The sequence below is a fragment of the Danio aesculapii genome, chromosome 5, assembly GCF_903798145.1.
Source record: "Danio aesculapii chromosome 5, fDanAes4.1, whole genome shotgun sequence".
Taxonomy (NCBI): Eukaryota; Metazoa; Chordata; class Actinopteri; order Cypriniformes; family Danionidae; genus Danio; species Danio aesculapii.
The window spans coordinates 71914676-71932252 of NC_079439.1; the positions used below are offsets into that span (position 1 = coordinate 71914676).

The 17577-nt window shown below is 35.0% G+C and overlaps 1 protein-coding gene across 1 annotated transcript in view; it reads left to right on the forward strand.

Annotated features, from left to right (window-relative positions):
- Positions 1-12568, forward strand: part of pappaa (pregnancy-associated plasma protein A, pappalysin 1a) — a 183487-nt gene extending 170919 nt beyond the window's left edge. Inside the window, exon 23 of the mRNA XM_056458871.1 lies at positions 10733-12568. Within this exon, the coding sequence (XP_056314846.1) occupies positions 10733-10837 (105 nt within the window). The 3' untranslated portion in view covers positions 10838-12568. The remainder of the gene's footprint in view (positions 1-10732) is intronic.
- Positions 12569-17577: the final 5009 nt, after the last annotated feature.

Below are 17577 nucleotides of genomic sequence, written 5' to 3' on the forward strand. Positions count from 1 at the left end.
GTTGGTTAGAAGTTGGTTGTTTGGTTGATTAGTAAATTAGTTTGTTGGTTGGTTAGTAGGTTGGTTGATTAATAAGTTAGTTGGTTAGTATGTTGGTTTATTAGTAAGTTAGTAGGTTGGTTTGTTGGTTAGTATGTTGGTTGTTTAGTAAATTAATTGGTTTGTTGGTTAGTATGTTGGTTGGTTGGTTAGTAAGTTGATTGGTTTGTTGGCTAGTTGGCTGGTTGTTTAGTAGGTTTGTTAGTTAGTAAATTGGCTGGTTTGTTGGTTAGTGGTCTGGTTGGTTAGTCAGTTATTACGTTAGCTGATTTGTTGGTTAGTAGGTTGGTTTTTTGGTTAGTAGGTTGGCTATTTAGTAGGTTGGTTAGTAAGTTGGTTGTTTTCTGGTTAGTAGGTTTGTTGTTTAGTAAGTTGATTAGTAAGTTGGTTGGTTGGATGGTTGGTAGGTAGGTAGGTAGGTAGGTAGGTAGATGTGTAAGTAAAGTTAGTTAGTTAGTTAGTTAGTTAGTTAGTTAGTTAGTTAGTTAGTTAGTTAGTTAGTTAGTTAGTTAGTTAGTTAGTTAGTTAGTTAGTTAGTTAGTTAGTTAGTTAGTTAGTTAGTTAGTTAGTTAGTTGTGAAGTGTTTAATCATGTCTTGAAGTTTTTGTTGACCTATGGTGTAAATGAGCAGATCAAATTTATTGATTGTATATTGAGAATATCCATCCAATTCAAGTAACACAAGCAGTGTGATGTAAATAATCTAAACAACCAGTTTTAAAAGGCGATTAAAATTCGGGACAGCCCAGATTCAGCAGCTTCTTGTTTGCATTTCCAGCACCAGTACCGTGCCAAACTAATAAAGCTGAAGGGTTGTTGGGACTCCCCCGGCGGTAGCAAATGTGTGTCTCTTACCTTTTTATAAGACATAATTATCAGCGCTTGTTGGTTTTGCCCTGCAAAGTTTACAGCTATAAATCCACATCTCTAAATAAGCTTTTCAGCTTTCCAAATTCTTTCCTTTAATCTCAGCTGTTTTAGGGGAAAGTGGTAATGAAGTGCCAACTGTGCAGGATTTGGAAAGATTTCTGTTTCTGCAGCAAAATAAAATAAAAAGTGGGTGGGAGACTTTTGGAGACTTTCACAACACGGTTTCCCCAATCCGATCTAGACTGAAACTGAAGACCTTAAATGTAAAACATGCGTTAAATGTTTGGTTCAGTGTATATATAATTAATAATAGATTTAGATGTTTTTAATGCATATTTCATGTTAATTTTTCAATTCATCTTTATTTTTGTAGTGCTTTTACAATGTAGATTGTGTCAAATCAGCTTCACATTGAAAGAATTGAAATTAAGATTATAGTAAATTGAAACAGTCCAGTTTTCAGAGCTGAAGTTCAGTTTAGTTCAGTTCAGTGTGGTTTAATTTTCACTGCTGAAAGTCCAAACACTGAAGAGCAAATCTATCGATACACAGCTCCCCAAGTCCCGACCCATGCAAGCCAGTGGCGGTACAGGAGATTCCCTTTCCAAAAGAGGAGAGGAGGCTTTAAATAAAATACACACATTTTTTTTTACATTGATGTTTTAGGTCAGCTTAATCAATGTAAGTTAGAATTACTTGTAAAGATAATTTGGCTTAACTTGTGTACCCTATTGTACTGCAATTTATTAAACTTTTTTGAGTTGATTCAACTTAAGTCAAGTCTAGTGCAGTACTTGGATTAATGGTTGTTTTGGTTGGTTGGTTGGTTGGTTTATTTGTTTGTTTGTTTGGTTGGTTGGTTGAATAGTAGGTTGAGTGGTTGGTTAGTAAGTTTGTTGGTTAGTAGGTTGGGTTGGTTGGTTAGTAGGTTGGTTGGTTTGTTAGTTTGTAGGTTGGTTTAGTAGATTGTTGGTTTGGTTTAGTAGATTGGTTGGCTTGTAAATTGATTGGTAGGTTGGTTGGTTAGTAGGTTGTTGGTTGGTTAGTAAGCTGGCTGTTTTGTTGGTTAGTATGTTGGTTGTTAATTGGTTGGTTGGTTGGTTAATAAGTTGGCTGGTTTGGTGGTTAGTAGGTTGATTGTTAAGTAGGTTAGTTAGTTGGTTGTTTAGTAAGTTGATTGGTTTGTTGGTTAGTTGGTTGGTTAGTAGGTTGGTTGCTTATTAAGTTGGTTGATTGGTAGGTTGGTTGGCTGGTTTGTTGGTTAGTATGTCGGTCGGTTGGTTGGTTGGTTTGTTGGTTTGTTGGTTAGTAGGTTGGTTGTTTAGTAGGTTGGTTGGTTGGCTAGTAAGTTAAATGGTAGGTAGGTTGGTTAGTAGGTTGGTTGTTTAGTAGGTCAGTTAATATTGCTTTCATTTTGTTGTCACGTCAACAGTGTTTGAAGTTGCTCTGTGTGGTTGCGCTAAACAAAACAATGCACGTTCTTACAAATTTAGATCTCATAAACCTTTTCTTTTAGTTATTCTGTTGTTTTTCAAATTGGTATAAAATTTCCTAAAATGAGTCAAAGTGTAGATGTCTCTTTTTTGGCCTAAATTTGTGTGTGCATGTGAGTGTGTGTATGCGAATGTGTATGTCTATAGTTCAGTTTAATTTGCAGTTATGGTTGAAATGGTTGTTTAAGGAGTTTGACAACAATATAAGTTCTTAATTTCAGGACTTTGATGAATGGTTTTGAAGGATGTCAGATGCCGAGTGAAACTTCTTTTGTATTATTCATAAAATTTGAGAAATAATCTAAAAAGCAGCAAAAGCCCAGCTGGTTGCTGCTTCTGGAATAATAAATAAGTGCCATTGACATTTTCTGTCTGTTTTGGATGTAATAAATCATAATGTTTGAATGGCGTGACGCAAACAGTAAAGCCTCCAGCACTGAGCTGCGGTGTGTTTAGAGGAGCTTCGTCTGACAGGCCATGTGACGTACGTACGTGTGTGTGTGTGTGTGTGTGTGTTCTGGACTGGCCTCTGCCCCATGCTGACATTCCCAGCCACCGTCGATGAGCCCCAGATGTGGCAGCTGCTGCAGCCACCCGAGGGTCAAGGGCAGAGGAAACCATGGCAGATTTGCCACCCACATCTCAGACTACGTCTACACAGATACATTTGCAAACACCATTTTCATCTCCACGTCCACACTATCATTTTCCATTCTATCCAAAAAATAAAAGGTCATCTACACTTAACAACTTTTACCTGTGTCATATCCGTCTGGCGTTTATTTACTTTATGTCTCTTTGAAACATCGCTGCTAAACGTGGCAACTATGGTCTGCTTCTGAACAATATCTCCTAGTAAACATTCTCTGTTCTTTAAGAATTTGCAATTTAGAGCATCTACAAACTGAACTTATCGTTCGACTTATCTAATTCACTTCCAAAATAAGGGTTACGACACAATTTTTTAACAATTATTTTTCATTGATTGATTGATTGATTGATTAATTCATTGATTGATTCATTGATTGATTCATTTATTCAATCATTTTCTTTCAGCTTAGTCTCTTCATTCATCTGGGATTTTGAGGAAGAGTTTTCAAAATAAAAGCTCCTTCAGATTCAGAAAATAAATAAAACGGAAATAATTAATGAATTCTTGTGTACCAATTGATCCACGTACCGGTACTGGTCCCGGTGGTTAGGGAACACAGCTCTAAAGAAACTTTCAATACTTTTTGTTCAGAAAACAATAATAATGTTTCCCAGTGATGGGTTGCAGCTGAAAGGGCATCCGCTGTGTAAAACATATGCTGGAATAGTTGGCGGTTTATTTCACTGTGGCGATCCCTGATGAATAAAGAAACCAAGCCGAAGGAAAATGAATGAATGCCACAGCGGATAAGCCATATTTTAGGAGCGAATCATTATCATGCTGGATGCTGTTCGTTTTGAAAGATAATTTCAGATTTTAGATGCTCCAAATTGCAAATTCAGGGAATGTTTATTGGGAGATATTGTTCAGCGGAAGAAGCAGATTATAGTTGCCACGTTTAGCAGCGATGTTTCAAAGAGATGGAAAGTAAATAAACGCCAGACGGATATGACACAATTAAAAGTCGTTCAGTGGGAATGACCTTTTTTTTGGAAAGAACTGAAAAAGATAGTGTGGACGTGAAGCGTTTTTTAGATGAAAATGGTGTTTGTTAGATTAAAAAAAAAAAAAAAAAACATTACAAATGACCACTGATAGGCCTACTAAATGTAAAGCCAGGATGTATAGAGTGATTACTATGGACAATATTATAAACAGAACCTGGTAAATATTTTTAATTTGTGATGCAAGACATCGTCACATAAGACACTGGGATACATACAGGGACCCCTGCTTTGTCCTTATTATGTAATTTGTGTAAAATTGTTAAATATTTATTAAAAATGTAAATATCTGCTTTCTTATTGTATGTAGTTTCAAATGTAAAAAAAGTTATTACTCCAGTCATTATTGCTTTTATTACTATTACATTAATAATAATAATAATAATAATAATAATAATAATAATAATAATAATAATAATAATACTACTACTACTAATAATAATAATAATAATGATATTAATACTACTACTACTACTACTACTACTACTACTACTACTACTACTACTACTACTACTAATAATAATAATAATAATAATAATACTACTACTACTAATAATAATAATAATAATAATAATGATATTAATAATACTACTACTACTACTACTACTACTAATAATAATAATAATAATAATAAAAATAATAATAATTATAATAATATTAATAATAATACTACTACTACTACTACTACTACTACTACTAATAATAATAATAATAATAATAATAATAATAATAATGATATTAATAATAATAATAATAATACTACTACTAATAATAATAATAATAAAAAAAATAATAATAATGATATTAATAATAATAAAAAAATAATAATAATATTAATATTAATACTACTACGACTACTACTACTACTACTACTACTACTACTACTAATAATAATAATAATAATTAATCAATTAATTTTAGAGTGATTTCTGAAGGATCATGTGACTCTGAAGACTGGAGTAATGAAGCTGAAAATTCATCTTTAAAATCACTGGAATAAATGATTAACGTAAATGATAAACTACTTTTGAACAGTTATTTTATAGTGCAATAACATTTCACAATTTAGCAGTTTTTACTATATTTTTAATGAAATAAATGAAGCCTTGGTGAGCAGGAGAAGCTTATTCTAAAACATTTAAAAATCACCACTCCAAACATAGTAGTAATAGTAATAAATACATACATAAATAAATAAATAAATAAATAAATAAATAAATAAATAAATAAATAAATAAATAAATAAATAAATAAATAAATAAATAAATAAATAAATAAATAAATACATATAGTTATATATATATATATATATATATATATATATATATATATATATATATATAGTTTATTTATTTGTTTATTTATTCAGTATAATGCAGTGTCACTAGACATGTTAACAAGAGCAGCCTACAATATGAACTTTACACCAAGGATCACATGGGAAAATAGTTTTTTATTGTGTTTAGAATTAATAAATTACGTGCTTTTACTTATTTTTTTGTAAGGAAGGAAGGAAGGAAGGAAGGAAGGAAGGAAGGAAGGAAGGAAGGAAGGAAGGAAGGAAGGAAGGAAGGAAGGTTATTTATTGCTGTTGCTGGTTCAATTGGGGACCTTGAGCATTCATAGAACTTTTGCATTCCACCAAAATTACTAGTAGTGAAAAATGTTCTTCAGATTTAAAATGTTCTTCAGATTAAAGTTTCTTTAGAGCCCAATATTCTGTGTATATTCTATGGCATCCCTGCGAAATCTTCTTTAGGAGTGTAGAGTTTCTTCATGGATCCTAAGACTCATGTTTACTGCTGTATAGTTGGTGTTCCAGCCTTTAAGAGCCTGCTAGTTTGGTCTGTTTGATGGTTATGTGGGGTTTGGGTCACTCGTCAGCTGGTCAGGATGGGAAACCAGTCTGGTTTGTAAACCACCTCAGGGTATTTTTTTTCTGCAAGCTTAGCAAAAAGCGATCTGAATGTGTTGAAAAGCGAGGGAAGGAAATGCCATGCAGAGCAATGACGGCTGGTTCTGATATATGTCCGGCTCGTGCTTGTAAAAGCTTCACAGGTGAGTGGCTCTGGAAACACTAAGTGCTGCTCACACAAACATGTTTTGTTTTCATTACTTTAGTCATACATGCCATTTCCGTCTGGATAACTGCACTCTCACGCTACGTTTGCGCTACGTTTTGTGTTTATCCGGCCAATACTTATGTATTGTTGTCCAGTATATATATCAGATAGTCCTTAATTTATTTTAGAAAATTACAAAATCTGCGATAATATTGTTACTGTTAAAATAATAAGAGATAAAAGTTGTTTTCTGTAATAAAGCTGCAATACAACAAATATATAAACACAACTAAAGACTGAAACTGAAATGAAAGTGAAACAAAAGCTATCAACATAACTTTATAAGTTTACAAAAAGCTTACAAAAAAAATTAATAACAAAAAAAAAAATAAATAAATAAATAAATATATATATATATAAATATACAGTTGAAGTCAGAATTATTAGCCCCCATTTATTTTTTTCCTCCAACTTCTGTTTAACTGGGAGAAGATTTTTTGGTAACACTTTATAATAACTACACACTATAAATCATTTATTAAGCATTAGCAAATACTGAATTCATTATCTGTTAAGCATTAACTCTACATTAATAAGCGTTAGTAAGCAGTTTATAACTGCAGCTACAGATGCTGTACTCTTGACTTACAAACATATTTATAATGTGCTTAATAATTGTATTTTCATACTTAGTTAATGATTTATGTTTCATTACTAAATTAAGTATCGCATTATTAATAAACCAGTTGTATTTAAGAGTAGTTGAGGGTTTTTAGGATCATTCAGAATGAGTTAGTAAATGATTAATAAATTATTCAAATGAACATTTACATATCTTATTATTTAGGCATATACTAATAGTTCACTAATATGTTAATAAATGCTTTATTAAATCAACTTAATTCAGTTTTGTGACCTAATCTAAAGTGAGGACTCTTTATGCTTTATAAATCCCTTATAGATGACCATTAAAGGCTCAGAATCAAATCAACAATAATCTTTGCAATCTTATCTAAAAAATAAAATGACTGTAAAGTTTAAACATTGCTGAATAACAGGAGTCAAAATATGACATAAAACTGGATAAAACAACAACAACAATATAATAATTTATATGATAAGATGCAATGTTTAAACTCTACAGTTATTTTATTTTAGATAAGCTTGCAAAGATTTATTTATTTGAAGTACAGCTTTATTTGTGTATCTTTAAATGAAAAGGAATGAATAATGTCAATTTTCCTGTTTAGAATTTAACTGAGCCTTTATTTGTCATTTATGAGGGATTTATAAAGAGTCAATAGTCCTTACTTTAGATTAGCTCACAAAACTAGATGAAGTTGAGTTAATAAAGCATTTATTAACATACAAATGAACTATTAGTATAAGCCTGAATAATAAAGTATAATAAAATAAGTATAAATGTTCATTTGAATAGTTTATTAATCATTTACGAACTCAATCTGAATGATCTTAAAAAAACCACCAACTATGCTTAAACAACTGGTTTGTAAATAATGCGATACTTTTTGCATTATTTAGTAATGAAAAATAAATCATTAACAGAGTATGAAAATACAACTATTAAGCAGATTATGAATGTGGTTATAAGTCAAGCATACAGCATTTGTAGCTGCAGTTATAAACTGCTCCATTAATGTAGAGTTAATGCTTAACAGATAATGAATTCACTATTTGCTAATGCTTAATAAATGATTTATAGTGTGTCGTTATTATCAAGTGTTACCAAGAAAACTATTTATTTATTTAATTAGATGGCAATATGCAGTAAACAGAGTTTATTGGCAAAAACAGATGGCCCCTTTTCTTATCTGAAATCATGTTCTTACAGTGTTTATTGAAGAGGACAACTGCAAACAAATTAGATTTGTAAAAAAAATCTACATTTGTTATTGTTTATTTGCAGATGAACTCTCTGAATGCTCATGAGCGTATCCACTTTAAAACGATCCTTTCATCCGAGCTGCAGTGAAACCTAATAATGAGCGTGCAGTGTTTGCCGTTTTCAAGGGAATCGACCTACAGATGGTTTACACACAGCTGTCCACACTGTAATGCAAACATGTGAATTTTGTGGGTCGCATGTTGTATTCTGTTTATTTACAGTTGTGAATTGCATTATGGGATGTTGATCTCTGCTCTGTCGACTTTTGGTGTTGAAAATTCATCTGTACGGTTTAACAAAGTGACTTTTATTGATGTTTAACATAATATAATGCATTTTAAATAATATATAGAGGAATAAGTCTGTAAAATAGCAGTAAATGTATAGGCTTTTGTAGTGTAATATACAACACCAACACAAGCAACATAGCACTGCAAGCTATTAAAAATGTTCATAAAAGTCACTTTTTCCAATGTTTTAAGGTTAAAACCTGTTAAAAGAAAGATCAAGCTCCCATAATGCCATTGAAAAGCATAAATAAACAGGGAAAATTTAAAAACATTAAACACAAAATACAAAAAGCTGCTAATTTATGGACATTTTTGTTGCTTACGGACACATTTTGTGCCCTGACTCAAACCCCAATCTGCATATAGGTTATTTAACGAGTGTATTACTCCATCATGAATGCTATGAATGAGAAAAATCCACTTTGTTTTGCAGCGTGACATATCCGCATCTGAATTCATGTCATGAACGAGTTAGTCTTAGATGAGGCTCAGACGCACTGTTACGTGAACGCGCAAAATGTGAACCGGCCATATGGTGTTGGTTGTGAGCGACTGGAGATTTTATTTTATGTTCTCCAGAAAGGTCTGCCTCGGGGGACGCCGCAGTCAGCAGCTGGTGTTATTCGGTGACGCACTGACAACACTCAATTGTGACGTCAAACGCCAAACAAACAACATCCCAAAATCAGGGGTTCATCAGTTATTGAAGCACTCCAAAAATGAATGTTGCTCCTTGTTCAAGCTACTTATTTAATATGAGTTGAACCAACATCCAATCATTAATTCATTTTCCTTCAGCTGAGTCTCTATTTCAGAGGTCGCCACAGCGTAATGAACCGCCAACTATTACAGAATATGTTTTATGCAATGGATGCCCTTCCAGCTGCAACATAGTACTGGGAAACACCCATACACTCTCATACACTACGGTCAATTAAAATTTTTTACAGCGATTATTAGTCCAGAGCACATCTTGAATAGCAATGCAAACTGTGGTTCATTCATTTTCAGCCTACTCTCTTTATTAATCTCGGGTCAGCACAGTGGAATGAACCGCCAACTTATCCAGCATATGTTTTACGCAGCGGATGCCCTTCCAGCTGCAACCAAGTACTGGGAAACACCCATACACGCTCACATATACACACGCACACACACACTACGGCCAATTTAGCATATTCAATTCCCCTATAGCGCATGTGTTTGGACTGTGGGGGAAACCGGAGCACCCGGAGGAAACCCACGCCAACAAGGGGAGAACATCAGCCTGGACTTGAACCAGCGAGCTTCTCACTGTGATGCGACAGTGCTAACCACTGAGCAACCGTGGCCCCTCCCGAACCAACATTGAATATTTAAGTTTTGGTTGAGACTACCTAATTATGTTATGTTCAATCCACTTAGATTTGTGTTGGGACAGCATGAATGAATTGTGTGGAACCCAGTTTACTGTGATTATTAGTTCAGATCACATCTTGACCAGCAGTGCATACGGTGGATATACTCATAAAAAGTTTCGATCACACTTTTTAAAGGTACAATTCTGGCTCTTAACAAACCTTTAACTGTGACTTTTAGCTCAATAAACGCCTCATTCTGATGCTTGCTTCTTATATTTAGTATTGCAGAAGTTGGGTTGAGGTATTGGGTAGGATTAGTGATGTAGTACTAATAAACAGTTAATATCTTAATTAATACTGGGCAGGTAATAATCTAGTAAGAATTGGTACCTAAACTAAATCATACAACCCTTCATTTGATTTCAGAAAGGTTTCTTTATACCATCAAGAGGTCATTCATACATTTTCCTTCATTTTAGCCACTTATTAATCAGGGGATGCCACGGCGGAATGAACCATCAACTTATCCTGCAAATGTTTTACACAGCGGATACCCTTCCAGCTGCAACCCAGTACTGGGAAACACCCATACACACTCATTCACACACATATACACTATGGCCTATTTAGCTTATTCAATTCCCCTATAGCGCATGTGTTTGGACTGAAGGGGGAAACCGGAGCACCCGGAGGAAATTAACCCACACCAACACCGAACATGCAAACTCCACACAGGAATGCCAAGTGACACAACCGGGGCTCAAAAGTACTGGGGTTGCAGCTGGAAAGGAATCCGCTGCATAAAACATATGCTTGAGTAGTTGGTGGTTCATTACGCTGTGGCGACCTATGAAATAGAGACTAAGCCAAAGAAAAACGAATAAATGAATATAAACTGAAGAATGCTGACAATAAAAAGCAGTTGACCATTCATTCAGATTAGCTTGTTCTGTGTTGAACAGAAGAATGGAACTCATAAACGTTTGCAAAACATTGAGTGAATATTTATGTGTGAACGGTCCCTTTAAGTGTTCTCAGTTGCATGCATTAACATGTTTCTTTTTTCTCCTCATAGGTGATCCCGTTCCCCATGTCTTGTGATATCCGAAGAGAGTGCGCTTGCCGGGACCCCAATGCTTTGGAGAACCGAAAAGATGAGCATTTACACTCTCTTGGTTAAAGTGCTCCAACCACACACACACATACACACACATTTGTGCACAGACTGGGACAGGGTGAGATAAAAAAAGTCCCAGAATCGCTGCTTCTTCACAGTTGTACCTCTCCTCTTATAACTCTTCATCCTTTCCAAGTTCTACCTGCTAAAACCGTACGTCTGGAAAGAGATCCCAATGCCATAACCCAAGAAAAGGACCAAATCCGGCTTGTGTGCACCTTCAAAAAAAATACACAGAAATGAAAGAAAGCATGCTCGCAATTCAACCAGGATCAAAACAAAAACGCAAGAGCTTTCGATAATGTTGGATTTGACCAAAAACCTCTCTAAAGAAGAAGAACTTTCCACCAAAACACACTCTTTGAACTATTTATTGTATGTTTTCAACCCCTGGAAGACTGATTGAGTCTTGAAACGAGGCTGGAATAGTGATACGTTGGCAGAAATCCTTCGAACGGCTGCACGCTCTTTATGTTCTGTTTATAACCTGATTGTGATCCGATTCAAATCGCACGCCGATAGATCTGTGCGTGATCGTGGTGAAAATGGACTGGCTTTGTTTTTAGCATGGCGTGCTGCTGTTGTTGTCGCTGCTACGATTGCTGCTAATTAGTCAAACAACAGACAACAGGAATCTGCAAGCCGTGATTTTAGCGTGTCGTCAGTCTGCCTTAACACTTACCTCTGATCAATAGAACCGTCGATAAACCTCCCGCTACAGTGCTGAATGCAAAACACACACAGATTCCTGAATGTAGAGTAACACTTAATAATATCTGCACACTATGAACCAATCATTAAGCATTAGGAATATAGCTAATTCATCAATTTGTGAAGCATTGAAGATCTTTGCACACTTTTTTTTTTGTGTGTTCATACGCGAAGGAATTCGTTGAGTAAACAAACCGTGCACACCGAGTCTGATGCATATTATTAATACATATTCTCTAAAGTAGAGACAGAAGAGGAACAGGCAACGTATTGTGTTCATCCAATACTGCATAGAGAGAAAGGAGAGTTCAGCTCATTATCAAAGAGCTCCGCTATGATTATCCCCAAATGTAACGTTTATTTCAGGAAGTTGGTGGAATTTTGATGCATTGCTTGTGATACTTCTCACATTCACGTATGTACACAAATCCTGAACAGAGACTGGCAGTACCTATAGACATTATAATAGATGGCGAATGCATTAACGTGTCGAAGCAACAGACCGAAAGCCGACACACAAAGTGGACTATTATAATGTCTATGTGCATCAGATGTATAGACACACACACACACACACACACACACCAAACAGAAGTGCGTCAGTCACTAAATCCAGCATAGAGGGCTTCAAAATTGTCCGTCACATTCTGTCATTGATTATACACACTGTGTTTGAGTTATCTGAAGCTCAAACGACGGCATTCTGTATTTAGTTATTCATGTGTATAGTGGCTCTGAACTGGTAAAACACCTCTCGAAAAGGGCTTTTTTGGATGTGGAAAGCTTTTTTTTATGTTAGACGAATGTTTTGGAGGCGGATACAGATCACACAATGTGATTTCGAATTTATTTTATAATGTGCGAAAATTACGGATGAAAATTTCAGATTCAGTGTGCAATAACTTTAACTCTACGTTATTAGAGATTAGTAAGCAGTTTATAAATAGAGCTGCAAGTGCTGTCATCTTGGCTTATAAGCACATGTACAGTGCCTCCGGAAAGTATTGATAGCGCTTCACTTTTTCCACAATGTTTTATGCTACAGCCCTATTCCAAAATGGATTAAATTCATTTATTTCCTCAACATTCTACACACAATCTCCCATAATGACAATGTGAGAAAAGAGTTTTTGAAATTGTTGCAAATTTATAAAAAAAAAAAGCTGCTAAATCACCTGTACATCAGTATTCACAGCCTTTGCTCAATACTTTGTTGATGCACCTTTGGCAGCGATTACAGCCTCAAGTCTTTTTGAATATGATGCCACAAGCTCGGCACACCTGTCTTTGGGAATTTTTGCCCATTCCTCTTTGCAGTACCTCTCGAGCTCTATCGGGTAGTATGGGATGCAACGGTGTACAGCCATTTTCAGATCTCTCCAGAGATGTTTAATAGGATTTAGGTCTGGGCTCTGGCAGGGCCACTCAAGAACATTCACCGAGTTGTTGTGAAGCCACTCCATTGATATTTTGGTGGTGTGCTTTGGGTCATTGTCCTGCTGGAAGATGAACCGTCGCCCCAGTCTGAGGTCAAGAGCACTCTGAAGCAGGTTTTCATTCAGGATGTCTCTGTACATCGCTGCATTCATCTTTCCCTCTATCCTGACTAGTCTTCCAGTTCCTGCTGCTGAAAAACATCCCCACAGCATGATGCTGCCACCACCATGCTTCACTGTAGGGATGGTATTAGCCTGGTGATGAGCGCTGCCTGGTTTTCTTTAAACGTAACGCCTGGCATTCACTCCAAAGAGCTCAATTTGAGTCTCATCAGAGCAGAGAGTTTAGTTTCTGATGGTCTGAGAGTCCCTCAGATGCCTTTAGGCAAATTCCAGGCAGGGAGTGGCTTCCGTCTGGCCACTCTACTATACAGGCCTGATTGGTGGATTGCTGCACAGATGGTTGTCCTTCTGTAAGGTTCTCCTCTCTCCAAGGAAGAACTCTGAAGCTCAGACAGAGTGACCATTGGGTTATTGATCACCTCCCTGACTAAGGCCCTTCTCCCCCGATCACTCAGCTTAGATGGCCGGCCAGCTCTAGGAAGAGTCCTGGTGGTTTCAAACATCTTCCACTTGCGTATGATGGAGGCCGCTGTGCTTATTGGCACTTTCAGAGCAGCTGAAATTTTTCTGTAACCTTCCCCAGCCTTGTGCCTCAAGACAATCCTGTCTCGGAGGTCTACAGACAATTCCTTTGTCTTCATGCTTGGTTTGTGCTTTGACATGCACTGTCAACCCTGGGCCCTTATATAGACAGGTGTACGCCTTTTCAAATCACGTCCAATCAACTGAATTGACCACAGGTGAACTCCAATGAAGCTGCTGAAACATCTCAAGAGTGAGCAAAGGCTGTGAATACTGATGTACATCTGATTTTTCAGCTTTTTTATTTTTAATAAATTTGCAGCAATTTCAAAAACTCTTTTCTCACATTGTCATTATGGGGGATTGTGTGTAGAAATTTGATGAAATAAATGAATTTAATCCATTTTGGAATAAGGCTGTAACATAAACAAATGTGGAAAAAGTGAAGCGGGATGCACTGTATAATGTGCTTAATGGTTGTGTTTTCATAGGACAATTAAAGCCTCAGTTACACAAATGAAACTGTATCAAATGAAAAATTTATATTTGCAATCTCATCTAAAATAAAACTACTGTACGATTTAAGCATCGCTAGATAACATTGAAATGTTTTATCATAATATACTGTTAAATTATTATATTAATAATGTAGTAATGGAAAATGAATCATTAACAAAGTATTAAAGTGCAATCATTGAGCACATTATTCAAGTCAAGAATACAGCATTTGTAGATGTAGTTATAAACTACTTACCTACACATATTAATGTAGAGTTAATGCTTAACAAATGATGAATTAACCATTTGCTAATGCTTAATAAAAGATTCATAATGTGTCATTATTAGAAACGTAATGAAGTCGTAATGATTGGTTCACACTCAAAAACTGACTGGACTATCATTGTTTAATTAGCCATGGTTTGTTATTTGTTTCTGAGTGTGAAAAAAAGGCTTAAAAAAGAAAGGATAGTACCGAAAAAGCATCATAAAAGTGTTCGAATTCACTAGGAGCCATAAAATACTGTAGCTTTATGGACGCTCAATTCTGCCGCACTGTAAAAAAAAAAATCTGTTAATAAACAGTTTCCATATTTTGTGTGTTCACTGTTTATTTAAGGTTGTATATTGCATTATGGGATGTTGATCTCTGCTCTGTTCACTTTTGATGTTGAAAATTCAACTCTACGGTTTAACAAAGTGACTTTTATTGACATTTTAAGTAGTTTGAAATAATATAATGCATAAGAAATCATATAGAGAGAAATAAGATTAGATTAGATTAGATTAGATTCAACTTTATTGTCATTACACATGTACAGTACAAGGCAACGAAATGCAAGTAAATGCAAATAAGTCTGTAAAATAACAGAAAAGGTTTATTACAAGGTTTTTGTAGCGTAATATACAACACCAACACAGACGATATAGCACTGCAAACTATTAAACATGTTCATGAAAGTCACCTTTTCAAGGTTAAAGGTTGTTGGAAGAAAGATCAAGCTCCCATACTGCCATTCAAAAGCATAAATAAACAGGGAAAATTAAAACATGAATATGGAAAACTGCTTGTTTATGCATATCTTTTACATTGCATGGACTAAAATAACTGGCTAATTTAAATAATACATTGATAAAGTCTAGATTGAGAGGTATGAACTCCGAAATGCAGCGTAGATGATCTGAATAGTGAAATATCAGTCAGTAGTTTTTATTAATCATCATTATTGTGCTAGTAGTGTCACAAGTGCAGTCATTTATATTTTTTAAAGAAGCTATAAAAAATAATAAAAAGAAGAAAGTTATGTACCAGTAGTCAGTATTTGTATAATGACCTCAGTTGCTGCACTTTTGGAAACCCATTGAACAAACTTCTAATGAGTAAATATGGAAATAAAAATAATCGCTGCTATAGTTAGGCAGGAAAATTTGGGAGGGGATGTGTTTGTGGTGGAATTATTATGGTTTTATTTTCCTTTTTTATTTTTAACTGTACATACACCTCTGTGATAAGTAACTGTGGTCTGGTTTTGTGCTAAATGCAGCACAGGCTCATTCTGAAAACGTAACCCTGTATTCATTTCTGGAGAGCGTGAATTATGTATCCAGAAGTGCGTATGGCTGCATTTCGTCTTTAAAATGAACGCCGTTCTTTTTCGCGCTTACCTCTGTGTGAATGACTTTTTTGCTGTTATTAGTTTGCCCAGTTGCTCGCCGCGTACGTCGGCTGACTTGAGTGGTGAAGCAAAGCAGTGTTCATTTTGACAGCAAATTTTGATTTAGTTTTAGTCATATTTTAGTCTTCTGAATCATTTTAGTGTCAGTTGACTAAATTTCATAAGATTTTAGTCGTCTAGATTTAGTTAACTAACATATATTTGGTTTAATTTAAGTGTAATTTAATTTAAATATTGTATACAATTATTCATAGAAAATATTCTAACTTAATATTTAATAAAACAGTATTATTAAAATGTGGAATATAGCTTTTCCATTGAAGACCAAAATTTAGATATGCATTATTTACATCCAACACAATCTCACGGCAATTCGTAACTTTTTGATTTAGTGGCTAATTCGTACGAATTCGATCTAATTCGTACAATTTAGTACGATTTGCTCATCCGCCAATGACGGTTGGGTTTAGGGGTTAGGTTAGGTGCCACGCCTCCTTTTTAAAATCGTACAATTTCGTACGACTGAACTCGTACGAATTCGTACGACTTAGCCACTAAACTGTCAAAACGTAAAATACTTACGTTTTCTCGTGAGATCAGGCTGTTATATCATAAATAATGTGTAAAATAATGTGTCGGCAAGAACAGTAGACTACTGAAAATGCAGGATTTTTCTCTGAGCTGTTGCCATCTCATTATAAATAGTTTATTTAGACAGACGTTACTATGGATGAGGATGCAATCACATCTCGCGTCCACTGTGGTTCAGTTATTTTTCAAATGTGTGAGTGTGTGCGTCACACACCAAGATTAATTCTGATTGGATATTTACCAAAATACATCCCCGAATCACATTCTCCTTTCACTTTTATTAGTCAATGAAAATGTCAGTATATTTTTTTTGTAGTTGTCGTCATCATCACCTAATTTTTATTTAGTTTTCGTTGGTAGAAACTTGTTAAGTTTGTTAAACAAAGAAATTAACACTGAAGCAGAGTTAACCGCGATGAAGGGGTTCGAGTCCAGCGAAGAATGGTTTCAGAAAAAACAAAAGCCAAAAAAATTAAATAAACAAGTAAAAAACAGGGTGAGAATGTTATAAAATCTAATCTTTCTTTTTCTGGATTGCTTTTGAAAACACTATCGGTTGGGTTTAGAGGGGGAGGGTGGGTCAGTCTATCGGTCAGTCGACAGCAGCCTCTGGTGGATTAATGTGAGAACAGCAGACATGAATGGCACTCGCGAGAGAAACTTGAGATCTGAAAAAGCGTACACAGCGGCCTCTAGTGGATTCTCAAAAACAAAACTGCAAAAGAAACGTAGCTCCTGGGACGTATTTGGCGCTCTCCAAAAATGTATAGGGGGGTACATTTTCCAGAATGAGCCTAGGTTGGCTAAATGGCAGATCAATGTGGTAGATTTTATTGGGTTTATACAATCTTCTTCTGAACAAACCTTTGGGATCATAAAAAAAAAAGAAAAGAAAACTGGCTTTAATATTTATGGTACTGCAAGTGTGAAAATGATTGTGTCAATTGAATCATTGTATGTTTTACTGTTTGTTTGGCCATTATGTGAGTTGGGTTGAAGGATTTATCATTATTACTATTAGTATTGGTATTATTGTTGTTATTAATATGAAGGAACACCCAAGACGAAACAAAAAATCTATACAAAGAGTTATAATAATCGTGTATAAAGAGTCTGTTATATATTCTTGGGAAAACAAATGTATTTACCTGAAATTATTGTGTATTATCATACTCAAGATATCAAT